The sequence below is a fragment of the Aulostomus chinensis genome, chromosome 24, assembly GCF_037954235.1.
Source record: "Aulostomus chinensis isolate RoL2024-O1b breed Wild chromosome 24, RoL_Achi_v1.0, whole genome shotgun sequence".
In the NCBI taxonomy this organism is placed as follows: domain Eukaryota; kingdom Metazoa; phylum Chordata; class Actinopteri; order Syngnathiformes; family Aulostomidae; genus Aulostomus; species Aulostomus chinensis.
The window spans coordinates 5,452,302-5,471,828 of record NC_141343.1 but is presented as its reverse complement, the minus strand read 5'-3'; the positions used below and the strand labels follow the sequence as shown (position 1 = coordinate 5,471,828).

The 19,527-nt window shown below is 49.4% G+C and overlaps 1 protein-coding gene across 1 annotated transcript; it reads left to right on the top strand.

Annotated features, from left to right (window-relative positions):
- Positions 1-1,518: 1,518 nt before the first annotated feature.
- LOC147238471 (B-cell scaffold protein with ankyrin repeats-like) lies at positions 1,519-19,024 on the top strand. The gene is made up of 13 exons (XM_086198241.1): positions 1,519-1,531; positions 1,863-2,258; positions 6,149-6,279; positions 6,355-6,496; positions 6,569-6,711; positions 7,384-7,498; positions 7,940-8,136; positions 14,322-14,385; positions 14,595-14,780; positions 15,905-15,967; positions 16,840-17,009; positions 18,334-18,397; positions 18,469-19,024. The coding sequence occupies exons 1-13, from the start codon at positions 1,519-1,521 to the stop codon at positions 18,507-18,509; spliced, it is 1,725 nt and encodes a 574-aa protein (XP_086054367.1). The 3' UTR covers positions 18,510-19,024.
- The last annotated feature ends 503 nt before the right edge of the window (positions 19,025-19,527 follow it).

Sequence of the window (19,527 nt, the reverse complement as noted above, 5' to 3'; positions counted from 1 at the left end):
TATTATCCTACAACCATCCAGTAACTGTCCATTTATTATTCAGTAACCATCCAGTTACCATGCAGTAACTATCCAGTAACCATCAAGTTACCATCCAGTAACTGTCCAGTTATTATCTAGTAACCATCCAGCTATCATCTAGGAACCGTCCAGTTGTTATCCAGTAGCTGTCTGGTTACCATCCAGTAACTCTCCATTTATTATTCAGTAACCATCCAGTTACCATGCATTAACTATCCAGTAACCATCAAGTTACCGTCCAGTAACTATCCAGTTATAATCCAGTAACCATCCAGTAACTGTCCAGTTATTATCCAGGAACCGTCCAGTTGTTATGCAGTAACTGTCCAGTTACCATCCAGTAACTGTCCAGTTATTATCTAGTAACCATCCAGCTATCATCCAGGAACCGTCCAGTTGTTATGCAGTAACTGTCCAGTTACCATCCAGTAACTGTCCAGTTATTATCCAGTAACCATCTAGTTACCATCCAGTAACTAACCAGTAACCATCCAGTTGTTATCCAGGAAACTGTCCAGTTATTATCCAATAACCATCTAAATACAATCCAGTAATTATCAAGTAACTGTCCAATTACCATCCACAAACTGTCCAGTTATTATCCACTAACTAACCAGAAACCGTCCAATTACAATCCAGTAACTGTCCAGTTATTGTCAAATTACCATCCAGTAATTATCCAATAACCATCCAGTTACCATCCAATAACTGTCCAGTTATTGTCCAGTAACCATCCAGTTATTCTCCTGTTACCTTCCAGTAACCCTTTAACTTTCCACCACTTATCCAGGCTTCTCCCAGCCACGCCTACGGTCAGTTTAGAGTCTGGATTAACCTGGTCCCCTCTTGATGTCTTTGGACTGTGGAGGAAGCTGGAGTACCAGAGAGAAAGAAAATTAGGAAAAATATACGACATGGTTTTATATCCCATATGAATCATACATATACACATAAAGTATACAATTTAGAACACAATGTTAACTTCACATAAATCTTTTAATGTATTTTATGTATTTTCCTTAATATGTCAACATTCTAACTTATAGAGTCCAAAAGGGAAGTAAATGTGATGTCATATCTCCGGGCCAATAAGCAATGTGTGTGAACGCCCCTGTTTCCAAGCAGTAACAAGTGTGTATGAGTCCGTCAAGAATATGGGTATCACTCCCACCGCTTCTACTCCTACTACTGCCCTCAGGACAAATGGAAGATGTCTCACAATTGCATGGACAGTTATCCAAAACTGACCACATTCATGCGTCCATGCAGTTGAATCACTGAATCTATTCTGGACGATGCTATCCAGCACCAACCATCTCAAGCAGGTCTGGCTTCATCCAGGTCCATGTCGCTGGTTACAGAGGAGGAAGTCCCCCCCCCACACACACACACACACACACAAACACATGAGGAAACCTGTTCTTATCTGGGCTCCTCCTGACAAAAGCTCTGCTGTCTTTGTGCCATTGTGAGGCAACAACTGCACACGGCAACGCCATGAGCCACACAGGTAGCGTGTCCCTCCATATCCTTCGTTCATTCTTTATGTTACCAAATGTGTCTGTAATTGTTTTTAATATCTGAGTTTGTTTGTGGTTTGATTGTTTCTGTCAGCACAAAATGTTAAAATGTCCAAATTAGCTCTGTCAGTTAAATGTTTCCTCTCCAAACACAAGCTTGATACGTCACAGCAGAAGTAGTTTTGCACGTTTTACTGCAGGTTTGTTGTTGAAAAGTCCAGGAACTTTTTCCTCTGAGAGAATTTGCATGCTGCCACCCTCAGGAGACCTGATTGGCTTTTGCTTGTTTCTCTAAAGTCCAGTGAGTATTTTCTCCCGCAGCTCAGGAGCTGTTAATCATTTATGAGACCGAGGCAGACCAGTGGGCCAAATACCTGCACTCAGTTTTTGCTGGTCCCATCTCCGAGGATGGGATTTGCTGCTACGACATCGCTGCTGTCTCCAACAGGCAGGAGGACTTCCTAGAGCTGGGCGGGTTCACCTGCAAGCTCCTGATCCTGTCCAGGGGCATGCTGGAGGCTCTCTGCCCCATTAAACGTTTCTTCCTGGCCCGCGTATTGAGTCCTGCAGCCTGTGTGGTGGTGCTACTGTGTGGCGTGGAGAGCCTGACCCCACTACTGGACCTGGTACCCCTGGACGGTGACCAGTGTCTGCAGATCTCCAGTGAACAGGATCCTCACGAGTACCTGCCCACTGTCACTGATATTGTCAGAAAAGGTACGGCACCTCTCAAAACTCTTCCTCTTCTGACCTGTTGGGGATGAAACTCTGCGGTCAACATCCTTAGCTGATGGTGACTCACTGGTGATAGAGGAGAGCGGCCCCTCTTTCATTCCTCCTCTGAGCTCCAGACCTCGGTAGCTCCAGTGCTGCTGGCCGCTTGATTCTCAGCACACAATAGAGACGTTCATGGAGAAGGAGAGAAGAAGAACAGGTCGAGCATCAGAGCTGTGGACGCAGCCAGTTAGCAATGATACTTGAACAAGTACACAGGTCCCATTAAAGACACCAAACATCAGTGGAACCAGAGCTTATCTGACCTCATCTGGGCCCTGCCGGTTGCTTCCCTTTCAATCATGTGACGACAGTGCGGTACGCTGCTCAATGAACAGATTAGAATCAGCATCCTGTATTTTCACCGCTCAGAAACGCTCTCCAACGTGTTTCATTGGCTCTGAATGTCTTAGAATATTGAAGGTCGAATTTCTCTCAATGCAGCGTGTGAATGGGCCGGCAACAGTTTGTTACCCTGGCAGGCATCCTTCAGTGTCAGAACTCGGTGGTCTGAAAATGAAATTTAAACATTTCTTAAGATAAAAGATAAATTGTTGCGCTTACATATGAAACAGGACAGTGTCAGATATTCCAATACAACAAATAATAGAAATGATTTGAGTTGATAAAACTGTTAGTGCTGACAGACGGGCTCAAACATACTGGAGCATTTGGGAGGTCCATGTCATCAGTCGACCCGTCAGCTCATGATACCAAGTTGATCTGAGAGGAGTTCCACTCGTCCTGGTTCTCTGCTCCAGGAGACTGAGAGAATCTGTGAATCCTCCTGCTGCAAACCCAGAACAGCCCTCTCAACCGCCCTTCGTCAGGAAACACATATCTGACTGCTGTGCTGTTCCTCAGCCTAAATACAAGGGAAATGAATGCTAATTATTTGCGAGGAAGCTTCATCAGCTGCCTGGAAAGAGGTTTACTGATCATTTCACCTCCTGAGAACTGTGTGTGACACCCTATAGGAGTGAGCAGGAGCTGCACTCCTCTCTGCTGAGGCTGGATGGGTGGCATGTCCTCGTCTGCTCCGACTATTATCCCCTGCCTCCATCCTGCTTTACCTAATTGCACAATTTGAAATCATACAGCGGAGGAGGAGGATTGTATTTATACAAGTGTGTGTGTGTGTGTGTGTGTGTGTGTGTGTGTGTGTGTGTGTGTGTGTGCAGGAGGAACATCTAATGCAAATAGCCAGTCTTTCCTCTTCAGCCACCACTCATTACTCACTGCAGCCATGCAAATTCAAGTGCACTCTGTATCACTTCATTGCACTGATAGAGTGAAGTGGTTCAGACTCGGATCCCACACGATTATATTTGAACACAGAAGTACCTCTGCTTTCTCTACATGTGTTAGTTGTTACAACACGCATTAAACACGCTTAACAGCGTGTGATGAGGTGGTGGACAGATGTAGATAAAAGTGTAGATCGTGACTAAAACTAAGAGCACACAAAAGCTAGGACTGTACCCTGGTTCTGTTACATTAATGTCATGTGGTCTTGTTCACACGTGCACAAAGTGCACGGACAAACCCTTATGAGCTTGATTCCACTGAAATTCTTCATTCATGATCTTGACTGGGTGGCCCTGTGGAGCAGTGGTCCTCACTGTGGCCCCCAGCAAGAAGGTTGTGGGTGGAGCCCCGGCTGCAGCACGGGGTCTTTCTGGGTGAGTCTCCATGTTCTCCCTGTTCCTGCTGGGTTCTCTCTGGTACTCCAGCTTCCTCCACAGTCCAAAGACATCAAGAGGGACCAGGTTAATCCAGACTCTAAATTGACCGTAGGCGTGGCTGGGAGAGCCAATGGTTGTCTGTCTACATGTGTTGGCCCTGATGGACTGGTGACCTGTCCAGGGGGAAGGCTGCTGGGATAGGCTCCACCCCCACCACCCTCAACAGGAGGAGAGGGAGAAGATGGAGGGATGGATGATAGATGGATGGATGATGGATGGAGGGATGATGGATGGATGATGGATGGATGGAGGATGGATGGATGGATGGATGATGGATGGATGGAGGATGGATGGATGGATGGATGGATAGATGATGGAAGGATGGATGGATGGAGCGATGGTGGGTGGAGGGATGGATGGAGTGATGGATGGATGGAGCGATGGTGGGTGGAGGGATGGATGGAGGGATGGATGATGGATGGAGGGATGATGGATAGATGATGGAGGGATGGATGGATGATGGTTGGATGATGGATGGAGGCATGGATGGAGGGATGATGGATAGATGATGGAGGGATGATGGATGATGGATAGATGATGGATGGATGGATGGAGGGATGATGATGGAGGGATGGATGGATGGATGATGGATGGATGATGATAGATGAGGGATGGATGGATGATGGATGATGGAGGGATGGAGGCATGGATGGATGATGGATAGATGATGGAGGGGTGGAGGGATGGATGGATGATGATGGATGATGGATGGATGGATGGATGGATGATGATGGATGGATGATGATGGATGGATGATGGATGGAGGCATGGATGGATGATGAATGGATGATGGATGGAGGCATGGATGGATGATGAATGGATGATGGAGGGGTGGAGGGATGGATGGATGATGGTTGGATGATGGATGGAGGCATGGATGGAGGGATGATGGATAGATGATGGAGGGATGATGGATGGATGGATGATGGATAGATGATGGAGGGATGGATGGAGGGATGATGATGGAGGGATGGATGGATGGATGGATGATGGATGATGGATAGATGAGGGATGGATGGATGATGGAGGGATGGAGGCATGGATGGATGATGGATAGATGATGGAGGGGTGGAGGGATGGATGGATGATGGATGGATGATGGATGGATGGATGGATGGATGATGGTTGGATGATGGATGGAGGCATGGATGGATGATGAATGGATGATGGATGGAGGCATGGATGGATGATGAATGGATGATGGAGGGGTGGAGGCATGGATGGATGATGAATGGATGATGGATGGAGGCATGGATGGATGATGAATGGATGATAGAGGGGTGGAGGGATGGATGGATGATGATGGATGGATGGATGGATGGATGGATGATGGTTGGATGATGGATGGATGATGGAGGGATGGATGATCTTGACTACTGATCATGACTTGCTCCCACAATGAGTACACAAGTACTTCAGTATTGTGTGTGACTGCAACACCCAGAGAGAGACGATCAAGAGTACTTGAAGGGTAGGAAGTATTTTGAAATAATAGAAGTCAGTTTCCATCGGCTTGCAGCAACAACCTGAATGCCAGTGGGAGAATGTACGTTCATTTTTCACAAATGTCCATGGCTGTGCAGAACGTGCAAACAGCAGGGAACTGAAGCCACTGCACTTCAATTGTCAATAAATAGAGAGAAGTTGTAGTTTAACTTCCTGCAGCTCTGACCAGCAGGCTAGCACCGTGCTAGCTGCTCTGCGAGGGCGCACACTCACATTAGCGCACTATCTACCACATTCTTATCGCCGTTCTTCAAAGAATACGAGATTATTTCGATTCAAAATTTCCAAATTTACTGCTCAGTACTTCCCCAAACTGTACAATAAAAAGCAAGAATGAAGGTATCCTGAGACGGATGAATGCGCTGGAAGTGTGGGACAACGTCCTCAGCATCCATCCACAGCCTCAGCAGGCGATGTAGAGGAAGGTGGCAGAGGAAGAGACAGTGGCTCGACCTCTGGAGAGCACCGACATCTGCAACAACGGCAGAGACGCCCGAGCTTCCGCCTCCACAGCCGCCTCCACAGCCGCCTCCTAGCTTGACTCATGCTGCACCTGCTCATGCTAATGACATTTTTTCACAGGCGTTTCAGCAAATGTCATCACACGTAAACCATCGAGATCAGAGCAAAAGCCAGAACAAACGCCATCAGCTGATTCCAGCAGGGTTGGATCCAGAAACATGGTGGTGGTTCCCCCCAGAGTTCCCTGCAGGGTGAGACTCTCACAACAGGAAGCTGTTAGTTTTGTCCAGGAAGCCCTGTATAGCAGTGCACCGTCTCCTCGACAGAGCTCCACAGAGGTGTTCATTCTTTTGAGAACTCCTTCACCCGGGGGAAGAGATGCTGAGGTGGAGTTCACTCGTGGGACTCGGACCGAGAGGGTGAAGCCCGTCTGCTGGAACGACCGCACGCTGTGTGTCACTGCACCAGGTGATGAACGCATGATCGGCAATGAACGAGTGAGGGACACCATGAACAGACTGTCTCTGTTTTTTGCCACAGATTTTCCAGCTGGCAACGTGAGTGTGACTGTGAGCATTGACAGAGTGCCTGTGAGCAAGGCCCAGTTACAGTACTACAGCAGCATGGAGGAAGTGGCACGCCTCCTGTCCACAGCGGCCGACCCCGTCGACTTCATGTGTCAGGTGGAACCGTCGCATATCTGTGTCATGATATTTATGCCATTTGAGAGGTTCACCAACACTCCACCATGGCGCCCACATGGAAGCACATCCGGATACCTGGATGTGCTTCCAGAGAAACAGTGCTCATGTTAGCTGATGAGAGGATGAGGGGATGAAAGGATGAGGGGATGGAGGGACGAGAGGATGAGAGATAAGATAAGATAAACCTTTATTCATCCCTCAGTGGGGAAATTGGCACTGAGGGGAATTGGAATTGGAAATGAAGGGATGAGGGGATGAGGGGATGAGGGGATGAGGGGATGGCAACCATGCCAACAATGATGTGATGAGTTCTCTTCTGCTGAAGGAGCAAACGAGACCTCTGCCAACTGATGGATTTGCCAAGAGCCCCCCAAACACACACACACACACACACACACACACACACACACACACACACACACACACACACACACACACACACCACTCTGTATAATGAAGAGAAATTAGAAGCCTTTTTCTTTCTTTGACTGAATTCGATTAACAAACAATAGAAGCTCCTGGAACTGTGGGAGTGTTTGATTAGAAGAATATGGAGGCACAATAAAGATGCTGTGCTGAGTTTGATTTGAGGAGGTGTGTGTGTGTGTGTGTGTGTGTGTGTGTGTGCGTGCCTGTGTGATTCTGCTGCAGGCTCTTCAGGTGTCCTCTGTGGAGAAGCTGGACCAGAGATTGTCCTCCACGCTGCTGGAGGTCATGCCCAGTGGAGGCTTCCAGGGCCTGCAGCAGGAGAACACACCTGAGACAGGTGCCCAACCCGGGACCTTCTGCCATAGCAGTTCTGTAGAGTGACAGGGAGGGAGACTGTCTCTCTCTCTCTCCCTCTCTGTTTGAGCAGGTTATGACGCAACACTCAGTTGGAATGCTGCTTGTAGCGAGATGCACATATGCAGCAGGAAAAGAGCCTTCCATTATTTCCTGGCTCGTTATGTGGAAGATGGATGGCTTCATTAGCTCCTGAGATTGATCCTTAGCTCGCTATAAAGGCCGCAGCCATGCATTCCCAGTGCCAACAGGTCAATAAGTGCCTCCGCGCATCGTTTTTCGCTCTTCCTGCGTCAGGGACAAATTCCCGGTATAGAGGGCTAGGACCCAAACGCAGCTGACGGGTTTCAACGATGTCATCATCATTCCTTTAAACGTTAACACTTTTCTCTGCCTCTTCTAACCTGCAAACCATCCTCAGCAGATCACCGCCAAGTGGATGTTCCATCACTCCTCCACTTTGCTGCTCGTTATGGACTCACAAGTGTCTCCAGCCTGCTTCTTCAGTGTCCCGGCGCCAAGCGAGCCATGCACACCATCGACTGCCGTGGACGGACACCCACCGAGATCGCCAAGAGTCACGGCCACACAGAGCTCCATGTGCTACTGGAGAAAACGCTGGTAACGACCTCCTCCAACCCCCTATACTCAAAATGTTCTTTCCTGACACTCGATAGAATGAAGACATTCCTCAGAGCGCCGCTATGTGATGACGAGTCCTGGTGAGTTGTTGATGAATCAAAACCACCAGAGACATGATGAGGCTGTCAAGAGAGTTTAGTTAGCAACAGCTGAGGAAAACAACACAAAACACTCGAGCACCTGCCAGCGCTCCAAGGCCAAAACCGTGGGTTTCAGTGGTGCTGTATCAATAATGGACAGGATTGAGGGACGAGACGAGCGGAGAGCTAACGGAACACAGACCGGGAATGATGTCTGTGACAGCACAACGGCTCAAAGCGCAGGTCGACTGATTCTTCCATCCATCCATGACGAGTTTTTCTTGCCATTTTCTTGTGAGTGCAGCGTCAGGAGCAGCCGGCTCGCACTAACGAGGCAGTCCCGGTGTAATAGACCCATCCATGCGCACTCATCCCTTTATTTGATCAGGCTGGAGGACACTGGCTTCATCATGTTCTTTCCGATGCTAATTTCATTAGACAATGAGGACATTATCATGAAAGGGAGGGCACGCTTGGCAGGTTGAACACGCCACATCCTTCCCGGTCTGTCCTGACAAATACGTCAAAACAAGAAACTAAATCTTACAGGACTTCATATCACGTAAGACCTGAAATAAGAGAACGCTGTTTCCAGTTAGGACGGATGTGACTTCTGCTGTGGAGCTGGCGTCATTATACCTCACCGGTACCACCGGAGACTGCAGGGATTGGGACGTTCTGGGCCAATATCAGAACTGACTTGTACCATAATCATTTGATTGACAGTCGATGGCCTCTGTACACATCAATATTGCTGTCTTTCAGCCCTCATCACATCATCTTTGGTGTCATAGTCAAATTTATGAAACAACTTTAAACGTAACTTTTCACATCCATAGACAAACTTCGGTCGCTGGCCCGAACGCCGTCTGATGTACGGCGTACGTCATATTCAGTGTTCTCGAATGTTCATGTGTGGAACGGAGGGGCATTTTCTATATCAAATGTGCCGTGCTGGCCCTGACGGCGCGTAGCTGGCATGCTAGCGTCGGTCCCGCCGCCACAAAAGCCCCACGCCGCCAAATCATCCCCAAACAGGCCGGCCCCTCAGATGTCCCTGAAGTGGTGAAACAGTGCCGTCAGCGATGGTTGGCGTGGTTCCTATTTGGGCCCGACCTGCATGGGATGGGAACCAATGACTCGCGCTAAATGCAACGAATGCGGTGACAACGGACCCTGAGACGTCTCTGTGCTCCGGTGCGGACCGCTATGGCTGTGTAACAGTAGACGGCTGATTTCTCACAGAAATAACTGACTTCTCTAAACAATGTTTAACTTTGTCATGCATGACCACTTACACAAAGCCCAAATAAACCAGGTGGAGGCGCCGGAGTGCCCTCTGCTGGACATCCTAGTTTACACCATTTTAAAATCACTAGGCATTTTCTGTTTTATATGCAGTTAAAATCAGTGTTTTATACATTGGCACCAATCTGTGATAGGCTGCTAAATCAGCTGATCGATGTCTGGCAGGCTCTCGTTTTACTGAATGGTTCGTTCAGACAGAGAAAACTAGAATGCTGCTCTCTTTTATAGATTTTGATTATTCCGGACAGGAATGAATAATCTGGCATACTGAACAGCTGAATCTGAGTGGACAGAGAATATTCAGCCCTAGAGGACACACAGCACGCGAGAGGAGGTCTACGTACTGGTTAGAATATTGATTTTGATCTTCTGCAGTCACGCTGAGTATCTGTGTAGACTTACATTGGGTCCTGGAGACTAACCTGAACCAATGACTCAATAATCTACGTTTTACTAACATCGTGCGTAGGATTGGTTCAGCCCGGTTGTGCCTCCTAATTCTAGAAAGTGACGTAGCTGGGAACTTCTCAAAGCACCACGGAAGGTTTGAGTGAGCGGCTGCGTCGCGCGCGAGCTGATCCTGTCTAGGTTTCATCAGCTATTCAGTTCCATCAGTTTGTAGCAGGCTGCAGCTCCTTCACATGAAACGCTGGTCTTTCATCCTCCTCGAACTACCAACACAAGTTTTCACTTTCTCTGATGCGCTGGATCAGCCTCCTGAGAATTACGTCTCCAGGGAAATTTAGACACTCCAAGAGCTGTTGCAAATGCATTTATCCCCTAGCAACAGTGCTAATTGAGAGTGAGTCCAGATGCAGCGAGGTTTGATCCGGCTGCTCCGGCGAGTCAAGCGCTGACTGGGAGTTGTCAGGAGCGTCCGAGCACGGCCCTCGGCGGGGACGTGGACCAGCTCATAGCTGGAACTCTTCAGGAAGATGGTCTGTGTTTCCTCTGGGGGTGGTTCAGAGAGGGTAAACACCAGCTTCAGCTGGTGGTGTGGGAGTCATCAATAAGGGGTGGGGTTTTCTTCTTGCCTTTTCATTAACATCTGCAGTGGTTCCCCCACCTTCAATTAATCAAGCCATGAAGCATCAGTGATTTGGGCGTCAGTGCGGCAGCCCTCTGTCAATAAGTGTGAGATGGATGGGTCCCCTGCTCCAAACAGGAGCTGAATCACTCACAGGCCTGCGTCACTTCCACTCCTCGGCCCTGGCACCACTCTTCGTTGTTAATTAGCTGTGAACTGCTCCAGAGGGGAAAACTGAATTATTCAGGGAGAGCATAACTAGAATACAAATATAGAAAATGCTCCTCTGTTAGCCCCAGCGTGTGCATGTCCTCACGCCGCAGTAACACACCCCTTCAATCATGGCAGACACAAACACACATTGTCCTTATTTAATATTTCCATGGTGAGACACAGACTTGGCTGACTGTCACTTGGCACTTAGATGGACTGTGTACTCCGACCAACATGGTACTGTGTACTCTGTAGAGCTTGATAAATACTAATGAGTTTACAACTGTGAAGCCCTCCAGACACTGGAGAGCTGGCAGCTGTGCTGTGTAAAGAGAGCAGGCGGAGGTCCGTTCTTCAGCGGACTCGCCGCTGCTGACGCTGGTACGCCACAGGCTGCAGGCGTCACGACCAGCTCTCATCTATCAGGTCACATAGTCTCACCTGAGTTCCAAACATGGACTCGTCAATCAACCAGCTGGTAGCTCCCTCCTCATTCCCACCATCTCTGTTTGTTGGAACCCCAGAACCTGGGAACCACAGAACTGGGAACACTTGTTTGGGCTGGAAAATGCGAAGCCTCGGCAACACCTGGATGAGTGGGGTGGATATGAAAGACTGTAGGGACATTCATGACCTCTGAGAGGAGAGGGCTGTGACATTTCCACTGAAACTACTGATGTTTCCAGACAGGCTTGTGTTTCAGCTTCTACTCACCTGAGCTCAAGTACCTGCACTTCCTCCTAATCACCTGAGCCTCATCAATCAGGCCCCTGCAGGCTGATCATCTGTGCATATCCATATTAGGACATCCTTCACTCTGCTGCTGCCTTAGTTACCACAACCCCCACCCCCTTCTCCACAAATACATTCTCTCTCTCCCTCTCACACACACACACACACACACACACACACACACACACACACACTCTGTCTCTCCTATGCTAATCTAGTTGCTAATCCATTACAGTTAGTGTGGTGAACTGTAAACAGCTTGTATGTTGCTGAACACGCTAGTCAACACGCTAAACATGAGATGCTAAACATCAGCCTGTGATGTCATGTGAGCGTGTTTAGTTTACTCAGCTCAGCCATTCATGTCCAGAATCATAACAGTCAATTAGCAGATGAATTCAGCTCTCAAGGAAAAACACAGAACCGGCACTCATCCATGAGTGACTCGGGCCCACGTTTGTTTCACAGAACATGGGGAAGAATTACAGAGTACATGTATGTTCAGCAGCTGAAATGTTCCTCACAGTTCTCGTGCTGGCGTGTCTCTGACATGGAGATGAACAAATCTGGCAGGGTTAACACCGAGTCAAACAAGTCACACGAGCCACACGAGTCACACAAGTCACACGAGCCACACGAGTCACACAAGCCACACGAGTCACACGAGCCACACGATCCATATGGGCCACACGAGCCACACAAGTCATACGAGTCATATGAGCCATACGGGCCATATGGGCCACACGAGCCACACAAGTCATACGAGTCATATGAGCCATACGGGCCATATGGGCCACACAAGTCACACGAGCCATATGGACCACACGAGCCACACAAGTCATACGAGTCATATGAGCCACACGAGCCATATGGGCCACACAAGTCACACGAGCCATATGGACCACACGAGCCACACAAGTCATACGAGTCATATGAGCCATACGGGCCACACGAGTCATACGAGTCACGCGCGGACCAAATCTACCAAGATACATTTTGACAACGAGCAGGCCCACTGCCCATCTTGGTGAGGAGGCTGCTACACATGGCAGCAATGCATCTAGACGCTGATGGGCTGGTATTCAGCGTGTTGACGTGCAGCAGCCCGGTTGGTCACATGATGCTTCAGCTTCAACTAATTCCTTATAGGATAATTAGTGATTCACCACAGTTAACGGCCCTGTTGGCTCATGCCAACCTTCCTCACTTATTCACACATCCCCCCAAATCTATCCAGTTTGGTGAGGACAGCAGGCTGGGGGCCACCAGTTGATCAAATTTTCAGCCCTGAACTTGACTCACTGCCCACAGGCTCACCGAGCTGGTGAAGCAGAAGGTGAGGAGGAGCTCCTGCAGCCCCTACAGTCCCTGCAGCCCCTGCAGCTCCTGCAGCCCCTGCAGCTCCTGCAGCCCCTGCAGCCCCTACAGCCCCTACAGCTCCTGCAGTCCCTGCAGCCCCTGCAGCTCCTGCATCTCCTGCAGCCCCTACAGCCCCTACAGCTCCTGCAGCCCCTACAGCTCCTGCAGTCCCTGCAGCCCCTGCAGCTCCTGCAGCTCCTGCAGCCCCTACAGCCCCTACAGCCCCTACAGCTCCTGCAGCCCCTGCAGCCCCTACAGCCCCTACAGCTCCTGCAGCCCCTGCAGCCCCTGCAGCTCCTGCAGCTCCTGCAGCCACAGACATCTGTGACATCATTCAGATTTGGTGGTTAGTAAATAAACGCCCTCCCATTGGCAGGAGTCACTCCTGAATACACCACGCTGTGCCGGGGCTCCTGCCGATGATGTTAATTCCCTGTTCACGCTGCGGTGATAATGAAGCATCCTCTCCACCTGTTGGGCCCATTATGAAGCTCTCCTGTTAACTAATGCATCATGGAGGCCAGTAAGTCATTGGCAGCACGGCGCACTGTAATTCTGTAATTCAGTCATGAGTGGCTGTGTTGCTTGGAAACTGCACCCAGAGCCTGGTGGGTCGCATCCAGAAAATGGAAGTGAGCTGTTTCTCATATGTTCTGTAAAGATTTACACTACGGTGTCTTTTTGTTTCTGAATTCAGAATATCAACCTCTTAACTTGACAAAGGAAGCGAACCTCATCATTTGGCATGATTATACGTTTTCTTACCATCATCTGTTTGCATGCTAAACCACTTGGCTTACCTACTTTGGACGCCGTGCTGCAGCCGGGGCTCCACCCACAACCTTCTTGCTGGGGGGCCACAGTGAGGACCACTGCTCCACCGGGCCGCCCTGTACTTTGGATTTAGGTCTTAAATTGTCAAATGCAGTACTGTGGGAAGTAGCATGTTGTTGTGGTCTCAACATTCGTGGCACCTCAGAACGGAGCCCGTTGCTCTCACACTGGCGTGTTTGGACTGTCAGGGGAAGATTGTGTGATTTCCTAATGACCGCCATCATCGCCTGCCGTCCCTCAGCATGTTATTAGCCAATGGGCTGAGTGGCTGTCATAGCCAGCAGGAACACTTTCTGCACACCTCTTGAATTCTGCTTGGAAGCCTTGAAATTGTTGTGATATCCTAACAGATACAGTGTCACATGGGATGGGTGGAATAAGAAAGCAGGCAGGGCAGCAGATATCAGCCTATAAGGGGACAGACCTGAAGAAGCGGTCATCTGTTGACGTGGAAGCAGAGAGAGTAAACTGGAGGGATGCAGGTCTGCCCGAGGCAGGGGTGCAGACAAACACGCTCCTCCGTCACACACTGCCGCTCCTGGCTGCATCCACTCAGCCATTGTGATGTTGACGAGGCATAAAGAGCATCTCTTCATGCTCTGTTGTTGCAGAATATGTTCAACTCCAGCGAGAATGATGGCGATGCCAGCGTGTATGAGATGATGTGCACAGCAGGTGAGTAGCGGCCTGATGGGAAGTGGAAGGAGGACAAAGGAAAGCCGGTAATGGAAGTGTTTTCTACCCCAGCACGTCATTCCTCCAGCTGCTCATTCCGACCACGGCCTATTTGGCCCTGGCTGACGGCTCCGTGTGCCACTGCTTCCGTGAGATGGAAGCTGACAAAGAACTGTATTGTGACACTCAGTAAACTTTTGGTGTTTTAGGCAGTTCCTCAAGTGTGCAGAGAGCCGAGGGGGAGGGAGAGGAGGATCCCTATGCAGTGGGTGATGAATATGACACCATCCTGACCTCCAAAAAAACAGGTGCTGTTGCCAGTCGCCCACCAGCACCAGCACCTCGTCCTGAAAGCACCCGCATGGAAGAGGACCGTACCCCCTACATCACTCAAGGTAAATCAGACGCTGGAGCTGGTGTGTGTGTGTGTGTGTGTGTGTGGGGGGGGGGGGGGGGCTTCAAGGGGGGTGTCGCCCTCCAGACAGAGGCGATCCCAGAAGTACACAGCGGCCCACTGCACCAGGAGCCGCAGCAGTACCCGACTGCTCCGTTACGCAGCCATGAATATTTCATGGAATTAAAGCTCCAAAAGTGGCTGGCGTTATTAAGACTCATGCATCATTGAGGAGGCAGCGATTTCTGCCTTCACCCAGAGAGCGCAAACACCTCTGTCCTCTCACCCCCGCCCCCGCTGGTCCCGGTGCTGGTTCCAGTCCTGCTCCTGATCCTGGTCCTTGTCCCGGTGCTGGTCCCAGTGCTGTCAAACAAACCCAACAAACAGCAACAAGCTGCTGCTGCCCACTGGGACTCCCACCACCTCCTCCAGCTACCGGCTGCCATCTGCAACCAATCTGGGCCGGGCCAAGGCCCAGTCAGCCAGAATGAGCCGTTACACATGTTTTCCATCGTCCTGGTCCCCAATATTCACGAGAAAAGGGGGGGGGGGGTTTCCTTGGTCTGAGCGATGGAGCTTCCCTCCATCAGGATCAGGTTTTGCTCATCACCCAGGTGGTGGATGTGAGGGAGGCTCGGTCCAGGATCGGGCCAGCTGCCAGTTATTGGACAACGCTGCACCAGTGGAAATAGTGACCTGTTTTTGTTTTCTGAAGCTCAGTTCGAGAGAAGCTGCTGACTCCAGTGGAGGACAGGAAGGCCTTCAGTGGAGGGGCCCCTCCCAGTGACTGGACCTCGACCGGTGGTGGTCCCATAGCCTCTCAGAGACTCATTCAGGTCTACAGGCACATTCAGGTCTGCAGCGTCACCCAGACTAGATCAGAGTCCTTCATTCCAGACCCAGTGTAGTTCTGCTCTCCTGTCAGAAGGGATAGACATGATTTTAGGCCTGTGGCACCATCTTGTGGACAACTGAAGAACTTACCTCTTGCCAGTCCTCAGCTCAGCTTTGGGGGAGCAAATCAGCAAGCAGGGAGACCTGGTCCGGACCTGGTCTAGACCTGGTCCATGTCCTGATGAGAGTGAGGAGAGACGCTGCTGTAATTGGTGCTCATTTCCTTCACAGTGTTCCATCAGAAGAACTCCCCCCAGAGTGAAGCTTCACTTTATTCACTCCCCACCAAGCAAGGTGAGAACCACGACTGTGACATCACACACTAGTGTGTGTGTGTGTGTGTGTGTGTGTGTGTGTGTGTGTGTGTGTGTGTGCTTGCTACATATTGAGGACTGTTAAACCGTATTTAACCACAAGAGTGAGGACATTTTAGCTGGTCCTCACATCTTCAAGGGGCATTTGAATGTAAAGGCTTGGTAACAGCAGCAGCAGCTCCAGCAGCAGCAACTCCAGCAGCTCCAGCAACTCCAGCAACTCCAGCAGCTCCAGCAACTCCAGCAACTCCAGCAGCTCCAGCAACTCCAGCAGCTCCAGCAACTCCAGCAACTCCAGCAGCTCCAGCAGCTCCAGCAACTCCAGCAGCTCCAGCAGCTCCAGCAGCAGCAGCAGCTCCAGCAGCTCCAGAGTCAGAGACTCCTGCTCTGAGTGACTGTGAAGCTCTATGGATGGCAGTCAGGGTCACCCACATCACAGCAGCACTGACTCAAGTTTTGTATGTCGGGATGAGCCCAGCATGCTGCTGCTGCTGCTGGAGCTGCTGCTGGAGCTGCTGCTGCTGCTGCTGGAGCTGCTGCTGCTGCTAGAGCTCAGCAGCAGCTCCAGCAGCAGCAGCATGCTGGGCTCATCCCGACATACAAAACTTGAGTCAGTGCTGCTGTGATGTGGGTGACCCTGACTGCCATCCATAGAGCTTCACAGTCACCCAGAGCAGGAGTCTCTGACTCTGCAGCAGCTCATTAACACTCAACAGCTTCTCTCCTCCCAGAAACTCCCACTTGTGCTGTTTCAGATCCACTCCAGCCAGTTTACCTGTCATACACCTGTGTTGTAAATATTCATTTCTGATTTGGAGGCTGATGAGTTCATTCAGTTGTTGTTCACTGCAGCTCGGGGACAAGAAGGCAGCATCTCCTCCACCTACGACACCTTTGTACCCAACAAGATGCAGGAGCTTCAGCAGCTGGTGGAGCTCCAACTGAGGAGGCACGCGCTGGACCAGGCCTTCCCACAGGGGGCGCTATCCTACTCACCATCACAGTCGCATCGGACCGAATACGTGAGCAAGAACAAGCCCTTGTGCTGATTTAGTCTGTGCAGGTGGAGTGCTGTGGTGGACGGAGGCTGCAGACGTCCTCCACAGAGCTCCACCTGCACTCGTCTCATTCAACCAGTTCCACTTTCACTTTCTCATTTCCTGGTGATGTTCCTATTCCAGCCTGTTTCTTTCTATTCATTTTTTGATCATCCCTCCATCCATCAATCATCCATCCATCCATCAGTCATCCAACCATCCAACCATCCATCCATCCATCCATCCATCCATCCATCCATCCATCCATCATCTATCCATCCATCATCCATCCATCCATCCATCAATCATCCATCCATCCATCAATCATCCATCATCCATCAATCATCCATCCATCCATCCATCATCCATCCATCATCCATCCATCCATCATCTATCCATCCATCATCCATCCATCCATCCATCATCCATCCATCCATCATCTATCCATCCATCATCCATCCATCCATCATCCATCCATCCATCATCCATCATCCATCCATCCATCCATCCATCATCCATCCATCCATCCATCAGTCATCCAACCATTCATCCATCCATCCATCCATCCATCCATCCATCATCTATCCATCCATCATCCATCCATCCATCCGTCCATCAATCATCCATCCATCCATCAATCATCCATCATCCATCCATCCATCCATCCATCGATCATCCATCCATCCATCCATCCATCATCCATCCATCATCCATCCATCCATCATCTATCCATCCATCATCCATCCATCCATCATCCATCCATCCATCATCTATCCATCCATCATCTATCCATCCATCCATCCATCATCCATCCATCAATCATCCATCATCCATCAATCATCCATCCATCCATCCATCATCCATCAATCATCCATCCATCCATCCATCAATCATCCAACCATTCATCCATCAATCATCCATCCATCCATCCATAAATCATCCATCCATCCATCACTGCTCCACCAAGCCGTCCCTGATTACGATGTCAAGAACAATGTGTGTGTGTGTGTGTGTGTGTGTGTGTGTGTGTGTGTGTGTGTGTGTGTGTGTGTGTGTACAGGGTGTTTCAGTGTGTAAAAGGATCAGACCAGTTTCACTGTAAACATTCATCACCTCCCAGGTTTGTCGAGTGTCTTCTGAGTGTAGCGAAGTACAAAGACTCCCGTCTGTGGCTGTTGCTTCGGTTGTGTTTCCCACCAGAATCATGACTCACTCGCGTCTCCGCTCTCAGCACAACCCTTCACAGCAAATCTCATCACTCCCAAATAAATGATGATTAATATTCCTTTATTGGCTCTTGTGTCCACAGAAGAATCCGAGTCAGCTGAGAGTCGACGTGATCCGCAGCAGAGCAGATGACGAAGGCCTCTACGGTGAATATTCCTCACCAATCCTCAGCTCAACTCGGTTGCCAGCATCAACAACTCTTCTCCTCTTCTTTCAGACAAAGTCCACATAGCTCATCACACGCCCCCTGAGTACTAGAAGGAGCAGCAGAGTTTCTCCAGCCTCCTGGTGATTCATCCTCAGGGAGGTTCATCCCCTGGTACACACTCGTCTGTCTGATGCAGTGAGTCACCCTTCAGCTCTGAGACTCAACAGTCCTCTCCTCGTCTGTGTATTTTGTGGATCAGAGGCTACGCTGACGGACACTCACAGAGGTCAAGTGGTGGATCGTCACATGTGAACAAGAGTGAAGGGACCACTACAACGCTCCAGCAGGAAGGTTGTCTGACTGACAAATGTTCGACTGAATTATTTTGCTGTCAGCCCTCTTTTGGAAAGCTGATGAGCCACGACGAGAAGGTCTGAATCCTCTGAGATGCTGAGTTCAACTTTGTTTTTCAGATGATTTAATCAAGCTTTTACCGTAATTCACCTAATAAACACTCTAATGCCACATTCAATGTCTTAAAAAAAAACATCTGCTTTTATAATGTAATGCTACAATATTAGTGTTTCAGTTACCTTCATCTCTGTCTCTCTCTCTCTCTCTCTCTCTCACACACACACACACACACACACACACACACACACACTCATTACAACAAAGCCAAGCATCTTTCTTGTTTCTGACCGCTGACATGCTGCTCTCTCCTCCATTGTTGTTTATTCGAGTGGAATCTCTCTGTTTGTCATGTGTTTCATTGACTTTTGTTGCTTTGTATGTCAGTAACATTTTTTGAAACTAAATAAAGAGTGTCTTTGTCTCATATGTTGGACTAATAAAAGAATGACATCTTTGATTGAACGTGCGCCGCATGTTCCGCTCTTCTTGTGTCTTTTCCAGTGTTATGGTGTAAACCAGACCTTCACATCTGAAAGTGAACTTTTACAGAGCAAACATGGGTTGCTGGGATTGCATGAGCTCCTTAAAAGGAATGACTTTTCTTCCCATTAATAATCACTGTGAATATCACGCGTTTCGGTCAAGGTGTTCCAGGATAGAAACCAGAGAATAAATCCATGTGTGCAAGGCTCTTTCCCTGGGGAGTCTTTCCCT

Bases quoted from the DNA above. Each gene is read 5' to 3' on its own strand.
- LOC147238471 (XM_086198241.1), top strand. The intron at 14,386-14,594 runs GTGAGTAGCGGC...TTGGTGTTTTAG, and splicing joins TGAGATGATGTGCACAGCAG to GCAGTTCCTCAAGTGTGCAG. The intron at 15,968-16,839 runs GTGAGAACCACG...TGTTCACTGCAG, and splicing joins TTCACTCCCCACCAAGCAAG to CTCGGGGACAAGAAGGCAGC.